This window comes from Lonchura striata, chromosome 1 (assembly GCF_050655825.1).
Source record: "Lonchura striata isolate lonStrDom1 chromosome 1, ASM5065582v1, whole genome shotgun sequence".
Lineage (NCBI taxonomy): Eukaryota > Metazoa > Chordata > Aves > Passeriformes > Estrildidae > Lonchura > Lonchura striata.
The window spans coordinates 28883130-28907190 of NC_140703.1; the positions used below are offsets into that span (position 1 = coordinate 28883130).

Below are 24061 nucleotides of genomic sequence, written 5' to 3' on the forward strand. Positions count from 1 at the left end.
AGCAGCAGCTTCTACTCACTGTGAGTTTGCTTATTAGCAAAAACAGGTCTTACCACCAGCATCAGGGATGTTGGAGGGCAGGCTCACTTCCTGGAATACAAGCAGCATTTCCTGGGTTCAAGTCGTTCACAGGCCAAAAATAACTGCATTTCAAGTGAGCTTCTACTCTCTGCTATTGAAAACTGCCTGTTTTTCCATTCACTGCAAAGTAAGATTGGACACAAGCTTTTCACAGAAAAACAGTTTATTCTTCTTTAATTACTGAGGAGACATTTGAAGAGAAGGACACAGGGAATGTCACTGCAAATACTGTCACCAAAACCAGCAGGAAGTCTGGTGAATATATTCTTCCAAATGTCTGACTTCACATCCTAACAGGAAAAAAAAAAGCCCAAAAAGCTACCCCATACAAAACCCAAAGAAAAACCAATACAAATTTTTTAAAAAATGCTTCAACTGTTGCTTTGAAAACTGCAGTTTCTTCCACTTCTACTAGAAATTTCTCATGCACAGAACCTGTGCAGTGTAAAAGGGTGAAAGCTGGCAGTGAGAGACTGTAGAGCCTGTAGTTCTTGGTCCTATGTCAGTCTGCCATGTAAATGGGCTTTTCTACTTCTGATCAAGTTCCAAAATTCCACAAACTATTTTGAAGACTTCCAGCCACTGTAGATAATTTACCACAACTGCTTACTATTTTTGAAGGCTGTTGCTTCTTGCCTTGGAAACAATGTCAGTTATACCAGATGTCAAAGAATTTTAAAAACCACACTATATGAAACCTTTCTGTGTTGTTTAGCATGAAATTGCATGGGATGAATGGAGACCATGACACAAACTGCTATAGTTTCTGGGAGCAGTTTCAGCCAGTTCCACCAATCATTTTTTTAGTATTATTTCTCACATTAATAACAGAAAATAAGATTTTGCTGAAGCAGGCAAACAAGCTACAGGTTTACATTTACCATGATAACCACAACAAAGAATATCTTGTGTGGACACTAGTTAAAAAGTTAAGAAGCAGACAGCATTATCCTGATAAATTTATTGAAGGTGGAACAGGGAAGGACACTTGGGTCAGGAATACTGATCTTCCAAAACACAGCAACCAAACAAACAAATAAAAACCCGTATAAAATACATCACTCTGGTTAAGATTATTTTGGGGATCAGTTAGTAACTTTTAAGGTTAAATTTAAAAAACGCATGTATATATTACAAGAAGACATGACAAAGTTTTTTACATCTTAAGTATTTTTTTAATAAATTATAAATATTTACAAAAAGTAGTAGACAGAAGTCCTGCCAAATGTGGCTTGAATGTACAGTGTACAATCTGTGGACTTGTGCAGTACAGCCTCAAATAGAACAAGAAATTGAGGGAGTGGAAAGGGCATAAATTGAAACAAGGGAAAACCTGAAGCTTCTGATCTCTGGTTACCAGTGTCAAACCTTCATGATTCTTTATATATACCATGCTCAAACTCAACTAAACTGGCTTTCAACTTTCATAAACAACCAGCATGTAAACATAATGAAAAACACTCCATAGCTTGATGTTCTGAAAGCATTAATGCATGGTGTTTTTCTTTTTGATTCTTTTTAAAATTCATTATATACACAACCTCAGTTTTCAAGTTTTTGTTCTACTCTCAGTCAACTTAAAAACATACTATTATTTCCTAGGAATGAGTAGTAGTGAGATGACATTCTTAGAAAATATGAAGTGCAAAGGCTTAAAAAGCCTAAAAGTTAAAAAAATATAAAAAGCTTTAGGAAAAGCCCAAACCTGTTGTTAATAATCAGTGCAACAAGTTGAAATGTAATTTTATCACAGAATGAAAGACTGTCAGGACATGATCAGTTTGCCAGGCATCTAGCAACTCTAGGACATAGCTTTGTCTAGAACCAAGATTAGAAAATGCAAACTTCCACCCATCTGGACCTGCTGAAGGATGAAGGTTTTTTCTGACTGTAAAAGGCACTGATAAAAAAGTGAAAGCTGACCAGTTTTTGATTTTTCCACATTCATGCAAATATATAAAACTTTAAATCTCTAAATATCAACTACAAAGAGGCTTTAGTGTGTTAGTAAAAATAACTATAAAACAAACCATATAACAAACCATAAGGTTTGTTAAATGCTGAACCATATGGTTTGTTAAAATCATATACAACAATTGAAAAGATTTTGTCCATGGTTTGGCCTATGTGTTTTCACATAGTAGCACTAGAAAAAGAAGGCTGTCACTCCTAAGGAACAGAAAAATAGGCACTGGAAACAGTTCAGTCTTTAAAATACTTTCAAATAATTCTCGATGAAGCTCTGACAACTTCATTGCTTGTGGAAGCCCTTCAAGGGAAAAGGTAGCACCTCCTTCATCATTGATTTCTATTGCTTCTCTTCCATATTTCTTTGGGCAACAAAGCAATAATTTGCTTATGCTTTAGGATCTGAAACAAAAGAATAAGAAAAGCACACAGGTAAATTACTATGTCTTTTCTTCTAGAAATTGAGCTAGCTACATGTGAATACTGCAGGCTTTACATACTAATGAGGTGTTGTGACCAAGACACTGTCACATCACTCATAACAATCCAGTTAGAGAAGGTACATGACCAGTGGTATATGATAGCCTCTAAACATTTTATGCAAATTATCTGTTTATGATTAGGCACATTCCTCTGCAACTGCACCACATTTAGAACATTTCTTACTTACTGCCAGCCATCTGCTAAGCAGCTGGTAACCTGTGAAGTTGTTCTGACTCCATGATTTTGGATCACATAATCAGTCAATTAAGACACCACCTCTATTCAAATATTTTATGTCTATGATCTCAATATCAGCTATGCATTACACATGCATGTGTTGCTGCTGCTATTTTTTCCACACAATAATGCTTTTGGAATTTTCGCTTTTGAGGATACAGCTCTTATTTGACAAGGAGACTGAAGGGAAAGGAAGCTACAGTGTAGGAAGTTCAAGACTACAGCCTAAGTCATCACATGAAACATGTATCAGTCCCTAACCAGGCTGGTTTCCAACAAGGCACCCACAAGCTCACTTATATTGGTGTTTCCACCTTGTTACACACGTAGCAACTCTATAAGGGGAGCCACATGGATGTGCCAGGACACCATGCCCCTTGGTCTTTGCTCCCATTTTGATAGCACTACCCGTCCCTTCCACTGATCTCTAGCTCAGCATCACTCCAGGATAAGACATCAGGAGATGGTCTAGAAGAGCAGAGATGGTGACATATGCTACAAAACTCTGTAGGTGATGACAAAAAGAAAGCTGTCCCTAGTCTGGTTTTCACAATATCCCTGCAGAGGCTTGAAGTATTTTTATGATTTCTGTGTTTAAAATCCAAGCAGGTATACTGCTAGTGATGATACTAAAGAACATGATCAAAAAGTCAGTTGCATGTGAGTGTGTGTGTTTCTGTGCTATTTCCTCATGTCTGTGAAGTGAGAGGGTCTGCATATGAAATAGGGTTCTGTCACTTTACAGCTTCAAGGATAAGCATCAGGTTTCATATCCCCTCCACCCCCAGAACACAAAATGTTCTGCTCTCACATGGTTTGCAAACAGAATCGAAGCAAGCACAGCTGCATCTGTTGCCTCAGCACGACATACCAACAGGCCAGTTTCACATGCTAAACCTTTAAGGGTGATACAGGAGCACAGTTGTTTAGCCCAGCAAAGCAGCGTATCACATGGAAAAGTAATAATACACTGAATTACTTCATTTGCCTTTCAGTATTACTCATTGTTAACTAATAGCATCTGACTCAGTTATTATGACACACCACACCTTCCTCTGTAGCTATGCACTGTTCCAAGTCCGTTCCTGGTTCCATGACAGGTTCATCAGCAGTTTTGTCTGCAACACAGAGTCAAGTTTTTTATATTCAGTCCTAACTCCCTCCCACCCTCCCATTCATTCATGTTTTCTCACATTTGGAGATTTTTCACCCCTCTTTTCAACATTGTCTTCAGCAAATACCAGAATTTGTAGACATGATTGCTTGGCTGGTAGTTCAACAGAAGTATCAAACTTGGCAGAACAAAAAGCCTTACAGCAGTAAGGTGCCACTTGCTTTCACACTGCTGTGCATTTTGAGAATGTTTAAATGGATTATCTGCACTAGCAGACTCCAAAGTGAGTGAGCACAAGGCAATCCATTGTGGTGCAGGAAAAAAGTATTTCTGCACCACTAATAAATTTTTTTAAATATAAGTACTATTTATTTCATCATTATAATTTTTAAAACTTTATTTTGTGCATGTTTTATACTGTATGTCATACTTGAGTATGGTAATAATTGTATATAACTTATAAATATACATAAATTGGGTGTGCATGTTCAAAGTATTTTACAGATGTGGTAGACAATCACAAAAGGTTTGGTGACCACTTACCTAAATATGAAAATCAGAAATTAGTATGAGAGGCCCACAGTTACACCACCCAAGTATAACAAACAAAATTACATTTTTCCTTTTTTTTTTTTCCAAAAAAGGAAAATTATTCACAGTTAACCTCTGTGTCAGTCAGCACACTCTCCCAAGACAGAGAGCTTCTCCCTCACATACCTTCTTTAGTGCTGCTGGAAGAGTTGTTGGGCTGCCCCCCATTTCCACCTTCTGTATCCTGGGTCACTTCTGCAAGGACAAAGGCAATACCCAGACAATCCTGGACCTCACAACACTCTGCCTCTCTGCCCCATATGGATCAAGAACAATCTGACTGGGATTTGGACCATTTGTTTGGCAACAATAGTAAACCCTGACCAAGATGCCTCACTCCCATGGGATCACCATCCAACACCTCCTATCTCTCCTCCATTCCTGGCTCTGCACTGTCTTCACAATCCCTCACACATCCTGTAAAGGCCAAGCACAGGAAGCTCTCAGTGCTCGTGGTGTCACCCTTTAGGTGGCATTAGGCAAAAGTCACACTGAACAAAGACTGCCCCACAGTCAAGGCACTTATCTCCTTCATTCATATCATGGCTATCTGCATGGCTACTGTGTGCATACACAATATAAAAAAGCTCCTGGAGAGCATCCAAAGGAGGGCCACGAGGATGGTGAAGGGTCTGAAAGGGAAGCCTTATGAGGAGTGGCTGAGGTCACTTGGTCTGTTCAGCCTGGAGGAGACTGAAGAGAGACCTCACCACAGTCTACAACTTTCTTGTGTGGGGAAGAGGAGAGACAGGTACAATCTCCTCACTCTCATGACCAGCTACAGTACTAGAGGAAATGGCATGAAGCTGAGTCAGGGCAGGTTTAGTGTGGATATCAAGAAAAGCTTTTTCACCCAGAGGGTGCTTGGGCACTGGAACAGACTCCTCAGGGAAGTGGTCACAACACCAAACCTGACAGAGAAACATTTGAATAACACTCGCAGGGATATGGTGTGATTTTTGGGGTGACATCTGCAGGGCAGGAGCTGGAGTCAATCCTGATGTGTCCCTTCCAACTCACAGATTCTATGATTCTATGAAGGGATCATGGCCCGTTTGCCTACTGGGTCAGTAGCACTGACTGCTCCATAGAACAGGCACTTACCTTCCTGATTTACACCATTCTTAACTATCTGCTTGTCTTCCTCATTCATATCCCTGCTCAGTGCTCTGTCTGAAAAGAGATTAGAGAACAACTGCAGTCTCTCAGGAGCACAGTCCATTGCTTCTGGCCCTCCCTAGCCACAGGCCCAGGGCTCAGAGCACACCTTCCCCTCTACATGTTAAGTACTATCACCAAAAGCCTTGCTTGACACTGCTCTGTACACACATTTCAGAGAACATCATAGCCTTGCCTGCTATTTCCCATCCCTAGAACAGTGACTGCCTGTTCCCCAGGTGCTGCTGGCTGCACTGCACAGAGGCGCACTAACTCCCCTGCCTGATGTTCCCATTCTATTCTGCAACAAAATAAAGGATTTTATTTTCAGTATCTCATGCCCAAATGGAAAATCTTTATCTATGGATCTGATTTCTCTCTTGCCTGAATTGTGTGTTTCCCTCCTTTCTACTTTGTAACTCAGGCGAAAAATAAGCCTCCTTTTCCTATACCCATGTCTACGTATATGGAAACAGTTACACAAGTGATGACACAATCCTGCAGTGCACCACACCTTCACCATCAGCTACACAATGCCTATTCCTTCAGATGAAAGAAAGCTGTTCCAATACATGCAGGAAGAATGAGCAGCAAACCCCAGGGGCTTCTGAATTTTCCTGAGTTTTCTTTTTCTTATTGTCATCATTAGTGATTTTTTTTCCTTTATAGGAAAGACTTCTGCCTTCTCCAACCCCTCCAGCCACTTGTGGAAATGGTGAAAGAATTAGTGAGTGAATGAATCACTAGTGCAAAAGATGGGGAAAATTGACATTTTTTCTTGAATTGATGTTCAGTTTCACTAGCCCTTTGGAGTTAAAAGAACTTCTAGAAAAAATACAGGTCCCAGAACTTCCTTGAAATTTATACTGACTGGACTAAGAAAACAAAACCGGAGCTTTGCTTAATTGCCTGATGAATGCAGTCAAAAGACTTTCCTAAAGCATAAAGCAAGTGGAAGATACAGCAGGCTTTGCTCCTTAGAGAAGTACATTTCTGGATGAAGTATCTCCCAAATATGAATTTTGCAAGCTGGTAAGCATCCTATCTCTAAATTGATGTGCTGAGGCTCTTATCTTTCCTCCATGCTTAGTTCTTTTTCTCACAGATGGCAAAAGCAGCATAATTCTCATAATATCAAGAGGGAAGGTGGAAGCCCCAAGAAGGTGTTTGCTCTGTGCTGTTTACCAAACACAGCCTCCAGGTCTTTCTGATTTCTCTTCTAGTGAACTACCCATCAACATTTACTGTTCCTAAGGCAACAGGTTCTTCTAGGACAACAGGGGAATGGTAAACTCTGTACTCAGGACATGCTAATACGGCCTGGACTACAAAAGGCCATATGCAAAATTACATTCCCCCTTCATGTTCCTCTGTTTTAGGGCTCCATCACACTTGTTACCTGCTTCAGGCTCTTCATTCCCACAATCAACAGTGTGCGAAAATGCAGCTGCAAGAAAACAGAAATCCTTTTCCAGAAATGTGTATGGAGGTACAACAGTAGTCTGCAAAATATGCAACTCAGCCTTAAGGTGACAACTTCATTATAACACTTTTTAAAGATATTCCTGAGAACCACTATGTTATGACACTTTAAGGACTCACAATAATTTCAATTTCCCTTCAGCAACCACTTAAGGTCCCAGACCATGATCAACATTGTTTATATTTATATCTACAACTTTATGAAAGTCTTGCCCATGTAGATCTATTGGTAAAGCTGCACAGATCTGCCATAAAGAGCCAGAGATAGCTGAGGAGAGAATCTGCATCTACTTTCTTTACTTCATCTGTATTGCACTAACACTGTAACTTTAAAGCCTTGCTCTTTGCAGACCTTAAAGAATCTTTAATAGAAACATTCTAAAGCAAATTTAAGTGCAGAACCAAAATGAGGTTTTTTGGGGGCTTTACTGGGGTTTTTTTCCTACCCATACTTCTCATTTTCTCACTTTCAGATTCATCAATAGTCTTGACTTCAGTGGGCTCTGAACCGTGGGTGAGAACCACAGTTTTAACAAATGTAAGGTACCAGACTGAGCACCCACATGAAGGCACTGTGAGCTCAACACCAGAACAGTCCAAGAGGGCACTGAGCCTGCCAGCTGATGGCAGGAGCTCTGGCCATTCCCCACTGAAACTCTGTTTGGTCTGGTAACAGAACATTAATCTTAAGAATCTTTTACCCTGCGCTCCCCAGCCTGCTTGACTCCCTTGGGGGTTAATTTTGGTTGCTTCCTAAAAACAGACCACAGTCCTGGCAAGAAAACTCCTATATGTTAAAGCTAGAATATGATAGCCAAGTTCACTCCTATGAAAGGAGCACAGACTAAAGGAGTTGCCCCCTTCCTTAGCTGCTCCCTATTTACAGTGATTTCCACAACCCAATACACAAGAAGCCAGAAAACAGCGCAATCTTGCTGCAAATTAAGGAAGTAAAAAAACCCAAAAGCACTCCAACAAAACACTAAGAATAAAACAAAACAAAAAATCCACAACCAAACAAACAAAACCCCCCAAAACCCCAAAAAACCTCAATGAAGATTAAAATGATAGCAGAAGCCCAGGCAGAGAAGAGGAGAGTAATGACTGATTGCCCTACAGTGTGCACTTTTCCAGCCCTCATCCTGAGGCCAGCCCCAATTCTCCATTGTTAGAAAGGTAATTCATCTCCAAACAACAGCTGCTGACCAGGAAAATCTCAGGCCCTTCACTGTCAGTAACTTTGCCAGCCCCAATAACACATTCACTAGGTGCAGGTCCCTATAATGATCCAGTATTGGACCTCAAGTGAGATTTTGACTCTGCATGTGCACACTTTGAAAACCTATTCAAAAGCTCAGACCCTACAAAAAAGGAAATAACAAATCAGACTCCCTGCTCCAACCAAGAGCAGGTGTTTAGAAACATTAATACTCCAATACAGGTTTCTTACCTCCCTGTGAGTTAGATTGTTGTTCGCTGTTCCCAGGGAAAAGTTGCTCATGTTCTCCTGTAAAGAAATATATTTGTTTTAAAAAGTATGTATTAATGACCTGGAAAAAAATAACTACAGTCAAAGAAAACTTACTCCTTTATCCCTCCAATGAAAGACTACACTGACACAGAAAAAAACTGACAAGCCCACACCAAGCCTTAGTATGATTTCCACACATTTGTGCCACTATCTTACCTGAGCCATTCATTGCACTGTTATTCTGAGCAGTCCTTCTTCCTGTTCCAAGTTTAATTATATCTGCACACAAATAGAATATTTGGAAAAATTACTCAGAAACAAAGTTTTGTGCCTTTGGAAACTTGTTGACAGCCTCCATTCATTCCATCCCCTTCTCCAACCCCCAACCAAAAAATAATACACTTCACTGAGAAAATGCAACTGAATACTTGACTTGGAGGAAAAACAAAAAAAGAAATGCTGTTTTGAGGGAAAGACAGTCAGTGAGATTAACAGAATAAGTCTCCTGTGACAGCAAGTCAGAATACATCTATTCAAATCTAAGGTGGAGCTTAACAATTTCTGATTGTATGTCTTGCACTTAAAACAGCAACCTTCTGCTGTTTGATTATACCTGTGCAATGCTTATCCTACCAAGGTATAACAGGTTTATTTTCTTTCCCTCATTGTTTCAAGGGAAGTAACTGAACTGTTTTGATTCTAACTGATGGTCAGTTTTGATTGACATTCTTTGTGTGTTAACACCCAGAGCAGTGTTGTTTAACACCACCAACGTGAACAAGGACACAGAAGGCACTTTCAGAAAGCTTGCAGGTGACATCAAACTGGGGAGAGTAGGGGACATGCTGGAAAGCAGGCTTGCCACTCAAACTGACTTCAACCACCTGGAGAAACATGCTGGCAAAAAAGATGTGCTATTCAAAGGCAAACAAAGGTCTGAATCTCTTAAATCAGCCCATGGACCACTAGGGGCTGGGCTCTGCCTGGCTAAGAAACAGCTCTGCAGGAAAAGACCTGAAAGCATGAACAAGCTCAGCATTACTCAGAAAAATGTGCCCTTGCAGTAGAAGGCTCCAAATCCTGGGTTGTGTTAGCAGCACTGCAGTCAGCCCATCAGAACAAATAATTCCTCCTCTCTATTCAATATTTGGGACACTACATGTGGAGCACTCTCTCTAGTTTTAGCCTCCCCATTAATGTAAAAACACCATCTTTCTGAAGTTAATTCAGCAAATGTCCACCAAGATGTCTAGGGGCAGGAGCCATGCAAGGAGGTGCTGAGAGCCTGAAGAAGAGGCTCACTGCAGTGAGCAACTAACTCAGTCTACAACTCACTGCAGTCTACAACTAACTACAGAAAACTCTCAGAAAAAAAAACCAGGAGGCAACGGCTACCAGCTGCCAAAGGGCACTCCCTAACAGAAATAAGAACAATATCCATCCCTACAAGAGTGATTCAGGTCTTAAACACATGCTGAAAGAGGCTGGGAAATTCCCACCCTTGGAACTATTCAAAGTTTGACTGGACAAGGCCTTAGCAACCTGATCTAGCTTTGAAGTTGGTCATGCTTTGAGCAGCAAGTTGGAGGAAACTTCCAGAGATGTCTTCCCACCTAGTTTATTTTACAATCCCATGCCAACAGAAACTAAATGGACAATGAACAGGAAAGCAAAAGGTCCACATGCAATATATATATATTTATGTCCTGATCAGAATAGCATCAATTAGTCCTTCCCAGATGGGAGATGCATCCAGTACTCTTCACCCTGCAGCTGCCTCCAAGTGGTGGCCCCATCTGGAAGTCAACATGAATCTTCCATACAGAGCATACATAGGAAGAAGAAATGTATTCCTATTTGGGACTCTCCAACATAAAGAGAAAAATGGTGTGCCCCCCTTTTTCAAATCAGAAGACAATTTAACACAGACATGCAAAAATGTGGCAGAAAAAGACACACAATAAGCCTATAATTACCATTTCTGATTAAATTGTCAGACTTACAAAAAAAAGATACTAGAATTCAGTGTAGGTATGGATTGAAAAACAAGTATAGAACTCCAAGATGATGGCAATTCTGTGCCAGGAGGCACAGAAGGTCCCATTTATCAGTCGACCAGACTTGAGTTGTCAGTTTGGACTCAGCATATGATATTCAGATCTGGTACAAGCCTGTCCGAATAGTAAATGAGATCTTGAGGGCAGCTTTATAATGCTCTCAAAAAAGGCTGTGGAAAAACACTCAGGTAAGAACAGAGGAGGCTACAAATACTTGTTTAGTAAAACCACACTGTAAATCTAACACCCAGTCTAAATGAAAACTATGCAAGTGCAAACTGCTGTGTTTACTAGGACTCAGAGCCCTGTGTCAGAATGCAAGAAAGTCCAGTACATGATTTCCTTCAAATCTATTCCTTTTTTCCTAAATTCAACTTGTATCTTCTATTGTTTTTACAAAACACTTGATGATCAGAATTTTTCACACATTCTACGGAACCTTACATGAGTATAATCTGGAAGCACATAAAGCTCAGTTAGGAAGTTTATGCATACCTTTCTTGTGCAGGAGTACTGTGATTCCTACTAGGCCTACTACTAGGATAACAGCTGCAATAATGTAATATCTGTGTCGTTCCTGAGAACTGCCTCCTTTAAAAAAAATTGAAAAAAAGTTAATTAGTTAGTTAAAAAGCAACTGTGTGATACACTAGCTCAGCAGAGATACAGCCCCAAATATTTTTATAGCTATGTTTTAAAAAGTAACCTCAATAAATTAATGCACCAGAGTCAGTTATTAGCAAAACCCTGAGCCATCTCCAGGACAGCTACATGATAAGTACCTCATTTCAGTGAAGGCACATCACCACTTAAAAAGTAATGGCTATTCCAGTTCCTGGCCTATGAAAGGATGAGCCAGATTTCAAACAAATAAAATTTCAGCAAATATCTTGTATTGGGTTTGCACTGCAAGGTTTTGATGGTTTCTATGAGAAGATGCCAGAAGCTGTCCCCATGTCAAAGCTAATGCCAAGGTGGATCTGCTGCTGGCCAAGGCAGAGCCCACCAGCAACTATGGTAGTGTCTCTGGGATACCACTTCTAAGAAAAGGGAGAAACTGCTGGACAACAACAGCAAGGGGGAAAGGGGAATGACAATATGTGAGGGAATCTGCCTAAGAGACACCAAGGTCAGTGCAGAAGGAGATGCAGGGGCTGGGAAAGGGATTCCCCAGCAGCCCATGGAGGACCCCACATCAGAACAGGGGATGCCCAAAGGATGCTGCGACCCCGTGGGAAGCCCCCACTGGAGCAGCCTCCTGGCAGGACCTGTGGCTCCATGGAGAGAGGAGCCCACGCTGGAGCAGCTTTGCTGGCAGGACTTGTGACCCTGTGGGGAAGCCACACTGGAGCAGTTCATGAAGAACTGTGGCCGGTGGGAAGGACTCATGCTGGAGAAGTTAATGGAGGCTGTCTCCTGTGGGAGGGAGCCCACACTGGTTCAGGGAAGTCCTGCCCCTGAGAAGGAAGGACAATGTGTAATGAGCTGACTGCAAGCCCCATTCCCCATCCTCCTGTGCTGCTCAGGGAGACCTGCTCAGGTAACAATATTGGGAGTGAAGTTGAGTCTGGGAAGAAAGGAGGGGCTTCAGGGCAGTGTTTTAGATTTGCTCTTGTTTTTCATTATCCTGCTTTTGATTTTTTCTGGCAATAAATTAAACTCATTTTCCCAAAGTCGAGTCTGTTTTGCCTGTGACAGTAATGGCCAAATGACCTCTCTCTGTCCGTGCCTCAACCCATGACTCATATTTTCTCCTTCCTGTCCCACAGGGAAGAGGGAGTGACAGATCAGCCTGAAGGGCACCTGGCAGCCAGCCAAGGTCAACCCAGCACATGCTTCTGTCATGGTTTGACACTGGTGCAATGCCTCACATCTAACAAGTTTGTCCAGTAAAGGAAGAATTCTATACTAGTAAACCATGACGATTACTTTTGCACAGTAGTGAGAACTTTTGTCAGTTAGGGACTGCCTTATGCACCCTACACACCAGGCGGTTCCAAACCTATTCTCACTCTGTTTAAAGAAACCCTAAAAATTCAAGCCTCAAGCTGAACACTGTCCCAAAGCAATAAGTAACAGGAAGAAAGCTCTCTTTTCCATCTTATACCTCTCCATGAGGGAGGAAGGAACTATGTTCATTGACTCATGCACTTGCTAGATGAGAAATTATTTTATCTTATGACTGCTAGATGACTCACTTGAAATGGCTGAATAATTTCACTCTAATTCATGGAGAGCAGTACAAGGAGGACAAGTTCCTAGCATTTATTATATAAGGGCAGAAGGTTCAGAAGAGATCTTCTAAGACCTTCTAATCTTTATTATTACTCAATCAAGTCACAGCTAAAGGTTTTATTCTGTGGAGATCCCTGCCAAAAGTATCTTTCCAGGGGGATCAAACTGTCATCCTCATACTTTTCACAAATTTTATACACACTTTTAGCAGACAAATTACTTCTGATGCTTTTTACTCTTTAAATTCAACTTCCTGGGAAGCCAGGAGAAACCTTACAAAGGCTATGCTGCTTCCTAAACAAACCTCTCAGACCTGTGTTTGCAACATGACACATTTATTACCTTTTCCTTCTGGAAGGCATGGAAGCAAAGAGATTTCAGACCTCCTTTCTGTTTGTGAAAATTTAATGATACATGTAGCGTTGGTGGTAATATCAACATTCTTCACAGGGATGGAAAGCTCCTGGGTCTGATAGCTTTGTGGATTGTTACTGAGCTTCCAAGCATAATTCAGAGACCTCTGGAAATTTGCTGTACAGTTTAGTACAAGTTTATCATCGCTGGTGTTGCAACTTATTTTAGGTTTTGGAAGGGAATCTAGAAGGAGAGAAAACATTTTGTATTACATTAGTTACAAACTACATAGAATTTCAGCACAGGACAAGGGCTGGAGCAACAAAAGCAGCAGGAGAGTGCATAGACAAAAGTGTGGGGGTATGTGCACACATGCCTGAGAGATACATGTGTTTCTGAAAGTGACCTGCAAACCACCTGTTTGTGGTTCTCCCATTCTTAGTCCAAGAGTCCTCGTGGTTCACCATCCACAGGATTAATAGACAGACTGGTCACATATTTCCCAAAGACTACTAGTGAGGCTGAGTAGATCTGCACAGGATGATGCCACAGATATTGAGGCGCGTGTAATATGCCTGCAGGAATATCTTTAATAGACATATAATGCCTGGGATTACCTGGTCAGCTTGCTCAAAAGGTTTCATTGTCTACCTGAAAGTGCAGTGTGCCATCTACATACCTTCTAGGTGAGTAATGATGGGCACACAAATGAGATGCCACCTTTGAAAATTTGTTCAAAGTGGCTAAGCAACTTAAAAATAGAGACAATGAACAGCCCCCTCTATTTCTGTTTGCTTCCTTGACAAATATATAATGCCCTTTCTAGACATTTTAAAGTGAATAGTGGTTCACATTCTTTATGCAGTTCTTCCAGTACTTACCTAACACAGAAAGTACAAAGTTTAAGTTGTGATCTCCCATAAAATCTCGGTACAGTAACTCATATGTGCCAGCATCACCCTTCTGCAAGTTAACTATAGTCAAGGATCCATTCTCCATAAGTACACTCCTGTTGCGGAGAGGACCCAAATATATTGGCTTGTTTTGCTCTTCCCATTCAGCCACTTTATCCTTGTTTTTCTTCCAGGTAGCTTCCACTATTTTATGGTCTATTTGTACTGGAAAAGTAAAATTTTCTCCCATGATGCCAGCTATGTCCTCACAGTAGATTTGTGCTAGAGAGGGGGGGAAAAATAAAAAGTTACTTCAACCATTGTTTTATAAAACACTGCTTGACTAATGCCCTATTCAATATCAGATACATTCAAATTTAGGTTAGAAACACATCACAAAGTTGCAAACTAAGATACACATCAGTTAAGAATTACCCAAACCCAGGTTGTTAGCACAATTGTATGACAGGCATGGCAAAGGAATGCAGTTTCCACATTCTGGTCCCAGGCAAAATAATTGTCCCAGTGATCTTCCCTATCCTAAGCCCCTCTATCCTCACTACTTTCCCTCTGTTCACTTGAATTAGGCCTCCTGCCCATGATCTGGTGAAAAACATTAAATGAAGAATTGTCACCACCAAAATCTGTTTCAGCATCTTGTTGCAGAACACCCAGACTGAAGTTCCTGCTGATCAAATAAACTGCAATTTTCCCAGTATGAATATTCACAGTTAGTAAAAAGTACACTTCTGATGCAAAACTGCTATTGAGCTCAAAGCACCTGCTCTGAATCCATGGGGGTATTATGGATTTCCCTTGAAATGTCACTTAAGCAAGTTTATTTCACAGCCAATATATGTGAAACAGCACTCCATCCTCCGAGATAGAGCAGAGCTGTCAGCAAGAATGAAGCTGTTCAGAAACCTCCACTGCTCTCAGTTTCAAGTAAATTACATTCTGCTAAAAATGCCCAGGCAATCAATATAAATAAATAAACAAACCACAACAGAAGAGAGATAAGAGATTTTTCCTAATTTTCATTGAAAACAGCTACATTTGTGATAAAAAAAAAACCCTACTGATCTAACAGACAAAATCCTGCTGTGGGGAAAGGACCACAACCTTTAAACTAACAGCATCTCTGTGTCTCTTCTTCAGTCTTCAGAAATCACCTCCCACTTCTAAATAACTCCAAGTGGCTCTAGAAGAATTGCGAGATCACTGCCATGGCAGACAGGAACATAGACAAAAGCACTTTGGTATTGAGTTCAAGTTACCCTTGCATTTAGGAATTGATTTTGGTCCACAGTAGCTTGTAACTTTTTACTCCTATGTTGAAGGAAGGGCATGGTTAAGATACAAATGAGGTCTCGCATTAAAGCAGGATTCCAAATTTGCACCATGTAAAACTTGCCTTTAAACAGTAGCTATGCATGGTCAAACAAAAATTTCAGATGTAAACTCCTCAAGCCAACTGGTTCCAGGTGACAGCTAGTATTCTGGGTTTTTTCTCTTTTTATTTAATCCTAAATGGCAACAGTTTAAGGACCCACAAATTCCTATATCCTGACAGATAGAATGTCAGCTAGGCCTTCCTTTCCCACTGGTAAAGGACAGTGCTCGTCAGCTCTTCTGCCACACTACAGAAACACAGACTTTCTCTGATAGCACAATGAACACAAGCAATAGCAACTCACTTCTGTGTGCTTGGCTAGAGAACTGCACACACGTCTCCTCCATGCATTACTTTCTATGGAATATCCAATTTGTTTGCAATTTACCCGTGAAAACACTTTTCTCACACCAGTGGAGTTGCAACTTCTTGTTGTCTGTACCTACACAGTCACCTTTTCCAGGCACAGGGATTGTAGAAGTAACCAGGGTAAGCTATCAACCCCCACATCTTGTCAGCACAACCTAGCTGCTTTCTTTGTATTCTACCCTGTTCAGGCAGATTTAAACATTTTACTTGAGCATCTCTTTCCACCCATCTCAATTAATGATTTCCAGAAGAAAAAACAACTCAAACTCCAGACTTTGTGTCTGGAGATCACAAGATTGCAAGACCCTGGGTAGGGTGGAACATTATTTCAATCTGACAAAGCCTGGAGTCTTGTTAGACACCTTTGTTTCATGAAGACAATTTCCAGGAGCACATATTCCTCAAGAAGTCATCCCCCACTGTCTAAGGACCTATGGTATTCCTAGTATGGAGAAAAACTCCCTGCTCTTCCCACTGTGAAATTCTACCCCTCAGTAGCTTTAGCTCACAGACACAACCAGGCTGTGGTTCCTTGACATCAGGATAAGCCAAACCACAGTGGCTCTTCACAAGAGCCTTCAGCAAGGACAGCAGCTGCTTGCTGAGCCCTGAGAACACAAGCAAGGACAGCCACCACTGCTCAGCCAACCACTCATAATTTCCTGCATTTGGGTATTGATGCAGGTAAATGCTCCATGTCTTTACTCTCTTTCAGTTAGTCATAAGTGCTAGGCTGGAGTTATGAGAGCAAAGTTGTTGCTTCTTCAAGTCTAGGAGTGAGACTGAAAGGGAAGCAGAGCTGAAAAAACCCCACATTTTCTCGCCACAGGTTCTGCATGGCACAGGGGGGCAGCGCTGTCTTCAGCACACTCTCTTCATGCTGGCTGGTGGAACAAAATCTTATCAGCAAGGAGCTGATAAGCTCCTCCCATTCAGGGCTCCCAGCAACAGAACAAGGAAAAGGTTATTCTTCAAGGATAACAATCATCTCCCACCTTAAAACATCCAATCTCTGGGTTTATTTCCATGTTTCACTGGTCTAGTGAAAATGTGAAGTCTGCCATGCAGTGTTGTCAGCTTCCTTTTTTCAAAGAAATCATACAGAAACATTGCATAAGCTCATAACCACGCATCTTTGAGCTTCTGGAAAAGCATGTGTCATCATGTTTTCTAAATTCCTGTGAAACCCTTCCCCATCTTTTCTACTTCATTTTATATGGAAACATATTTCCTATTCCACAGTGGTGAGTAAAGAGGGAGAAGTGACAACCAAACACTCTCTCATACACTCTTCTTGAAAGGCTAGAACTGCCTTTCATTTCTCTGCCTTCTCCCTCTCTTCTTATTGTAGCCTATTATTCCAAGATGAGGTTCACACAACAAAATAGTGTTGTGCTAAGGCCTCCAGCAGCCTCTACAGAAACCATCAGACTACTGGCTCCTGTATCTCCTAAAATCCACTCCTAATTCCTTCTTATTCCAAGTCTTTATGTTCTTTCCTTCCAGTCAAATCACATGCTCAAAGTGGCACAGATGAAGAGGAGTTAACATTGTGTGGGCAAAGCCTCTCCTGCAAACCACCAGCTCACCCTGTCTACATCGTCTTCTGCTCACACTTCTCCAGCAGCCAGACCCACACAACTCAGTGCTGTACTTGGGTTTTAATACTCCCCAGACTAATTCTGACTCTTTCAGCATTTTAGCAGGCTAAAGGCATCCATATTCAGTTCAGACTAAGTAGAAGTTAATACTCCATTTACCAGCAATAAATGCTTAATTACTGTATTTGTCTACCTGGCTTGACTTGCTTCACTATTTTTCTTGGAGCTGACATAAAGCCTAGTTATTTTGGAGAACATCTGTAAGCTAAGCCCTTTTTATTTTTAATGCTATCATTAATATTTTTGGTCTCAAATACCTATTTGAAATGCACATAGGTATATATTAGGTCTATACAGGCAGCAGCTAGGTTTTCCTATTACCATTAAGACACTAACATTCCACCTGCTGAAACTGGGTGGAAAAGTCCTTACTAATTAGTTTATGGCAAGGAGCTATTTGCTTCAGGAGTAGGATTTTCTAAAGAGTAGATTTTTCTTTTAATTGTTGAAACTTCCCAACTACCCCTCTTCAGCTTTTTTAGAATTTTTAATTTCCCCAGCAACTATAACCAGCAGACAATTATATTCCCTCCTAACCCTCAAAACCACAAGGTGCAGAAAACCCTGAAATAAATGTACAGTCCAGAAGGACTATGAGAATATTCACCAACCATAGTCCTCTGAATTCCCCCACAGGCCACAAACACAACCCACTTCCCAAATTCCAGTGAGAAAGCACTTAGAGCCATGGTGTAAAAGCACAGGCAAAAGCGACAGTCAGGAGAGAGAGAACACAGATAACCATAAACTGTAGCAGCAGCCCAGGCTGTTGCAAGATAAAATCAGATTTGTGCAGGAATAAGTGCAAATCCTACACATAACATCCAAATCAGAGGTGTTCTCCTGCACCCTGCAGCACACTCAGAGATGTGTGTGTTGTTCTCCTGGACAATATGGGACTTCATCTACAGAGCTATACACATCAGCAAAGGCAGGACCCAAGGGTGGCACCTACCAAGAGGCCTGGGTCTCTCCCTACCACAAAATCCATACCTTTCAGACATATCCCTCAGCAAGGGCCCAACAACAGGCAGCATTCCCATGCAGAGGCCACCCAGTCATTTTTAAACTATGCTGGTGACCAAAAGCATGACTTACCTATTCTTTCTTCTCCCTTTTTTTGTCTGCCTGTTCCTGCAGTGGAACAGGCATGCAGAGAGTACAATCTGCTGACATGTTGTCCTTCACACACATCCCCACTCCAACTACAGAAACAACAAAAAACCACAGAAGGACTGCAGTTTCTGGATGTGACTCACTGTGGGAACACCAGTGCTCGTGCATGGAATGGAGCAGATGTGAGCAAAACACGGAAGAACAAGAGTGAGAGCATGGAGGAGGGGCAGGCACTGATGTATCCTCTGTGATGACCAGTGACAGGACCCAAAATAACGGCCTGAAGCTGGTCAGGAGAGGCTTAGGTTGGATATTAGAAAAAGGTTCTTCACCCAGAGGGTGGTTGGGCACTGGAACAGGCCAGGGAGGGAGAGGACTGGGAATCACCACTTTTAGCACTGGTAAAATATTATGAAGGATCATTGAGTGCTGCAGATTACTGATTATTACAGTCTCTAGGCTTTTCTTAGGGACAGAACTGACTTGCATTTAAGCCTGCCTTGAACTATAAAAAAAAAAGCAGTTGTTTGAAAGTAGTCCAGAGACACTGGACCATGTTGCCCAGAGAATGGATGCCCCATCCCTGGCAGTGTTCAAGGCCAGTCTGGATGGCATTCTGAGCAATCTGGTCTAGTGGAAGATGTCCCTACCCGTGGCAGAGGGTTAGAACTGGATGATCATTATGGTCTCGTCCAACTCAAATCATTCTATGATTCCAAATCCTCTGGTCACTTATTCCAAATCCTCTGGTCACTTCCTATGCTGTACAAGTACATCTTCATGTAGGCTCTGTGATCAACAGCACTAAGAAAATAATCTGTCTTGCTAACTCTTTCCTTCAGTCGTGTTCATTTTCAGACAGATCATCTTTGCAGTTCTACTTATAAAGTAGAAACTGATGCCATGGACAGGAACTGTTCTCAACCTGTGGCAACACCGGCTTAAACAGACTCCAAATTACAACCTCTGTCTCTTACAAACCCTGTATCAGCCAGCCAGCCAGCCCACTGTCACACTACCCTGAACATGGCCAAAAAGCTGTCCTGAGGCTGAGAACAGATAGGAGGAACAGTAAGGAAAAAAACAAAAATAAACAAACTTACACCCATTTTTAATGAAAACCTTTAACACACCCAGGATCAAAGGAGTCTGTGGATGTAATCCAGAGATAATCTTGGCTTTCTAAAGTATAAGACCATTAATTACATCAAGGCAAGAAACTATCTGACAAAAAATTCACTCTGTTCATTCTGTAGTGTTAAATAGCAATGGCAAAAATATTGTTTCATTTTTGTTTTAATATGACATAACAACCTCAGCTCTCATCAAGAGTTTTTAAGCAGAGGGCAAAGGTTTAGTTTGACTTTTTTTTTCCCTCTGTGTGAGGAATTTATAACTGATTATAATTCCTCTGTTTATTCAGGAAGATTCAAGAGTAAGGGGACAGGACAACATAAGCACGTGACAGCTTCACAGTGCTGATAACTGATTTTTCCATTTATACTATTTAATATTGTGTTTGACATTTCTAGTAGCAACACACAAAATAACGACATTCCACAAACAACCTGAATTTGTAAGGAGTCCAGATTTTCCCACATTCATCGCAATGCCTTGTAGTGTAGTTCCTATGGCACCTCTCATGGAATGGAGAGACACAGAAGAAACATTGAGCAACCCCAGTGTTTTTCTGATCTATAAAAATGCAGAAAGGAGCATATATTTGTGTGTACAGAGGAAAAAAAAAAAAGACAGGAAATTTAAAAATAGTAAGAAAAAAACCAGCAAGCCCAAACTTGTTGAACTGCCTAATGACATAGACACAAAAATCCACATTGAGGGAAATTTGGTTTCTATGCTGGTCACTTTCAGAAGAAGTCTGAAAGAAAAATAATTTTTATCAACTCTCAGATTGTCAGTCTATGCTCAGTACTGGAGATGGCAACTTCTGCTTTTAGTGAACCAGGTTTTCTCAGTTTAGCTCAATTTTTATAAAGAAGTTAAATTGAGAAAGCAACCATTAATGCAAACATACAATGAAAATGGCATTAGGGAACATATCTAAATATGCAAGAACTAGAAGGCAAGAACTAATACTGCATAAAAAAAGAGTTGATGCACAGAACACTGAAAGAGGTGTGTGACTTTCAGATGAGCCTTACTACAGATGCAGGATGCTGCTAGATGCTCTAGTTCACATATCCAGCTTACTTCCTATATCCCCTCTGCTTTTGGGGCAGGATCTTGATGCAGCTAAAGCAAGTTTGGTCACCATCTGCATTGCAATAGAACATCCTCACCAGTGTGGCTTGCACTGTGATCCCCCTGTTGGTGTGGTATTATTTATTCACCTCCTCCACAGGGAGGACAAAAAGATCTCTCTCTTTGTTCCTTCACCAAACTAGGCCACAGATACCACACTGACTTTCCTTCCAGCCACATACAATATCCAGGATCCTAAATCTGAACAGAGCTTTGTCTTGAACTTCTAACAACTGAACAAGCATGCTCTTGGTAGGTCTAAAATGAAAGTCCTTCGATAGCCTTGAGGTGAGGTTTTGTGCTGTAATTGACAAGTCTAAGGTTTCATCAGATAAAAAACTGATTTGGCCTGACACTGTGAAAAGCAGGAATCCTGACGTGGCAAGGAGGAACTCTGGACACCAAAGCTACACTGCAAATCCTGGCTTCCACAAGGGAATGAAGAGGGACATCTTCTCCCCTACTCCAGACATTCAGAAGTGTGACTGGGATAACTGCAGTGCTTTGAATCTGGATGGAGAAAAGATCCTGGAGGGGAAGGCTGACAAAAGGACAAGGATCTATCAACAGCATCCTGGTGTACAGAACAGGTGTTTGCATGGCTAGAAACTGACATGCCAAATTGAACTGCTACTGATTTACTTCATGCACTTGGGCAGATCAGTCTGACTTTCAGGGTCTTGATTTTCACAAAGAGAGATGATGGATTATTTTGTTAAAATTAACATGAAACATTTACACATAGTCAACATACATGTAACAGCAATAATGCAAGCATATAAACAAGAACATGGTGTGAAACCGCAGCTATACAGTTTAGTGAACAGTAAAGTGTTTGCATTCCCGATCTCCTGCCCTAATCAACCACTTTAGAATCAAAGTTTTACAGAGAAGACAACAGAATTAGCTACGGTTTTCCTTAAAGGAGGATGTTATGATACTTGTAGCCACAATTACCCTCTCCAGCTGTCCAAGCACCATCACCTCTTCCTTTCAACTGTAAGTTCTTTGGAATCTGGAATCTTTTTTCTCTAGGCCAATCTATAGCATGTGGACTGAGATGTGCAGAGTAGCAGCAGCATGCCAGCTTACATAATGCAAGGTAACAAAGTGCTCCCACTCACAAAAGAAGTTACAGGAAGATACTCAGTTAATCATGCCCTAGTCACACTCATTTAGAACTCTCAGCAAAAGGTGAGGTAAGAAATTGCAGCTAAGGCTTATCATGGGCAGACTCGTGCAGGTGCACGGTGTCCCGGCTTCTCCACCGGTCCTCCCTGCACACCGGGACCACAGTACTCTCTTACAGAACAGGATCTCTCCATATCAATTAAATAAAGCAAACTGAAGACCTCAGGAATGGTATGAGGAGGAAATTGCAGGGAGTTGCTCTGAGCAGCAGAGAAGTTCCTTTTTAAACAGGGGGATACAATAGCTCCTATTTTAGGCACATTCAGGAAACTCCCAAAGCAGAAAAAAAACCCCAAAAAACAAAAAACCGAAAGTCAGAAGAAATCCATTATACATGATAAGGTCTTCATACATTAAATCATGCTTTTTTCTCATGTTCACAGCCCAGTGCAAGGATTATGCTCCTATGGCACAGTGGTGGCATTTAGAAGGCCTTTGACTACAATTTCAACAGTAATCATTACTTATTAATAGCTATCATTTAAGTTAATAATAATAATTTACTTATACCCCAAAAATCGCCCACACTCCAAGTTTCCCGTTAACACAAGTTTGAAACTAACGGGGCGCAGAAGCCTGCCGCCACTAGGGAGGGGAGCTCCTGAAGGTGCAGCCGGCCGGTGCACAGGCTGACACACAGCTCCGGGGCAGCCGGCCGGTGCACAGGCTGACACACAGCTCCGGGACAGCCAGACGGTGCACAGGCTGACACACAGCTCCGGGGCAGCCCGACGGTGCACAGGCTGACACACAGCTCCGGGGCAGCCCGACGGTGCACAGGCTGACACACAGCTCCGGGACAGCCAGACGGTGCACAGGCTGACACACAGCTCCGGGGCAGCCCGACGGTGCACAGGCTGACACACAGCTCCGGGACAGCCCGACGGTGCACAGGCTGACACACAGCTCCGGGACAGCCAGACGGTGCACAGGCTGACACACAGCTCCGGGGCAGCCCGACGGTGCACAGGCTGACACACAGCTCCGGGACAGCCAGACGGTGCACAGGCTGACACACAGCTCCGGGGCAGCCCGACGGTGCACAGGCTGACACACAGCTCCGGGGCAGCCGGCCGGTGCACAGGCTGACACACAGCTCCGGGGCAGCCAGACGGTGCACAGGCTGACACACAGCTCCGGGACAGCCAGACGGTGCACAGGCTGACACACAGCTCCGGGGCAGCCGGCCGGTGCACAGGCTGACACACAGTGCCAGACGGTGTACAGGCTGACACACAGCTCCGGGGCAGCCGGCTGGTGCACAGGCTGACACACAGCTCCGGGGCAGCCAGACGGTGTACAGGCTGACACACAGCTCCGGGGCAGCCGGCTGGTGCACAGGCTGACACACAGCTCCGGGGCAGCCAGACGGTGCACAGGCTGACACACAGCTCTGGTTTTAGGCGGGGGACGGAAGCAGCGGCTCGGTTGTGCCCGCCGCCCCTGGGCAGGCAGCGAGCGGCGGGGACGCCCGTCCCGCCAGGCAGCCGCCGTCGCAGGGCTCCTCAGGGGCTGCCGGCGGCTGGGGCAGCTCCCGGCCCTCCCGAACCCCTGCCCCGGAGCAAGCGCGTCCGAACGCCCGGGGGTGCCCCGCTCCCGCTGTCCCGGGCGGCACGGAGGGAGCGAGGGAGGGAGCGAGGGAGGGAGGAAGAAAAGCGAAGGAGCCGGGAAGGGTCCCCACCGCGCTCTCCCAGCTTACCCAGGAGGGGCGAAAGGCACAGGAGCGAAGCCAGCCGCCACATGGATGCCCGCACACCGCTGCTGAGGCAGAGCGAGCGCCGGCGGCCGGCCGCGCCCCGTCCCGCCCACAGCCGGCGGCAGCTTCCGCTGGGCGGCCGCCCTGAGCGCTGCGGCTGGGAGCTCCGGGCGGTGAGGAGCGGGGGCTGCGGCTCCTGTGCCGCGTCGGATGCCATACATGGCCTTGGAGTGCCAGCGAAGGGCGTTT

General features: G+C 42.9%; 1 protein-coding gene across 2 annotated transcripts; it reads right to left on the reverse strand.

Annotated features, from left to right (window-relative positions):
* Nucleotides 1–1027: 1027 nt before the first annotated feature.
* On the reverse strand, nucleotides 1028–24029 carry CD58 (CD58 molecule). 2 transcript variants are annotated; one of them, XM_085572227.1, is made up of 13 exons: nucleotides 23816–24029; nucleotides 20232–20358; nucleotides 18646–18752; nucleotides 14113–14406; nucleotides 13220–13474; nucleotides 11138–11233; nucleotides 8802–8864; nucleotides 8565–8621; nucleotides 7032–7079; nucleotides 5579–5647; nucleotides 4601–4669; nucleotides 3819–3887; nucleotides 1028–2451 (listed from the first exon to the last, which is right to left on the reverse strand). In XM_085572227.1, the coding sequence occupies exons 1-13, from the start codon at nucleotides 24027–24029 to the stop codon at nucleotides 2438–2440; spliced, it is 1482 nt and encodes a 493-aa protein (XP_085428353.1). In that variant the 3' UTR covers nucleotides 1028–2437. The 2 variants fall into 2 exon arrangements, with proteins under 2 accessions (XP_085428353.1, XP_021404555.2); XM_021548880.4 differs by lacking the exons at nucleotides 18646–18752; nucleotides 20232–20358.
* Nucleotides 24030–24061: the final 32 nt, after the last annotated feature.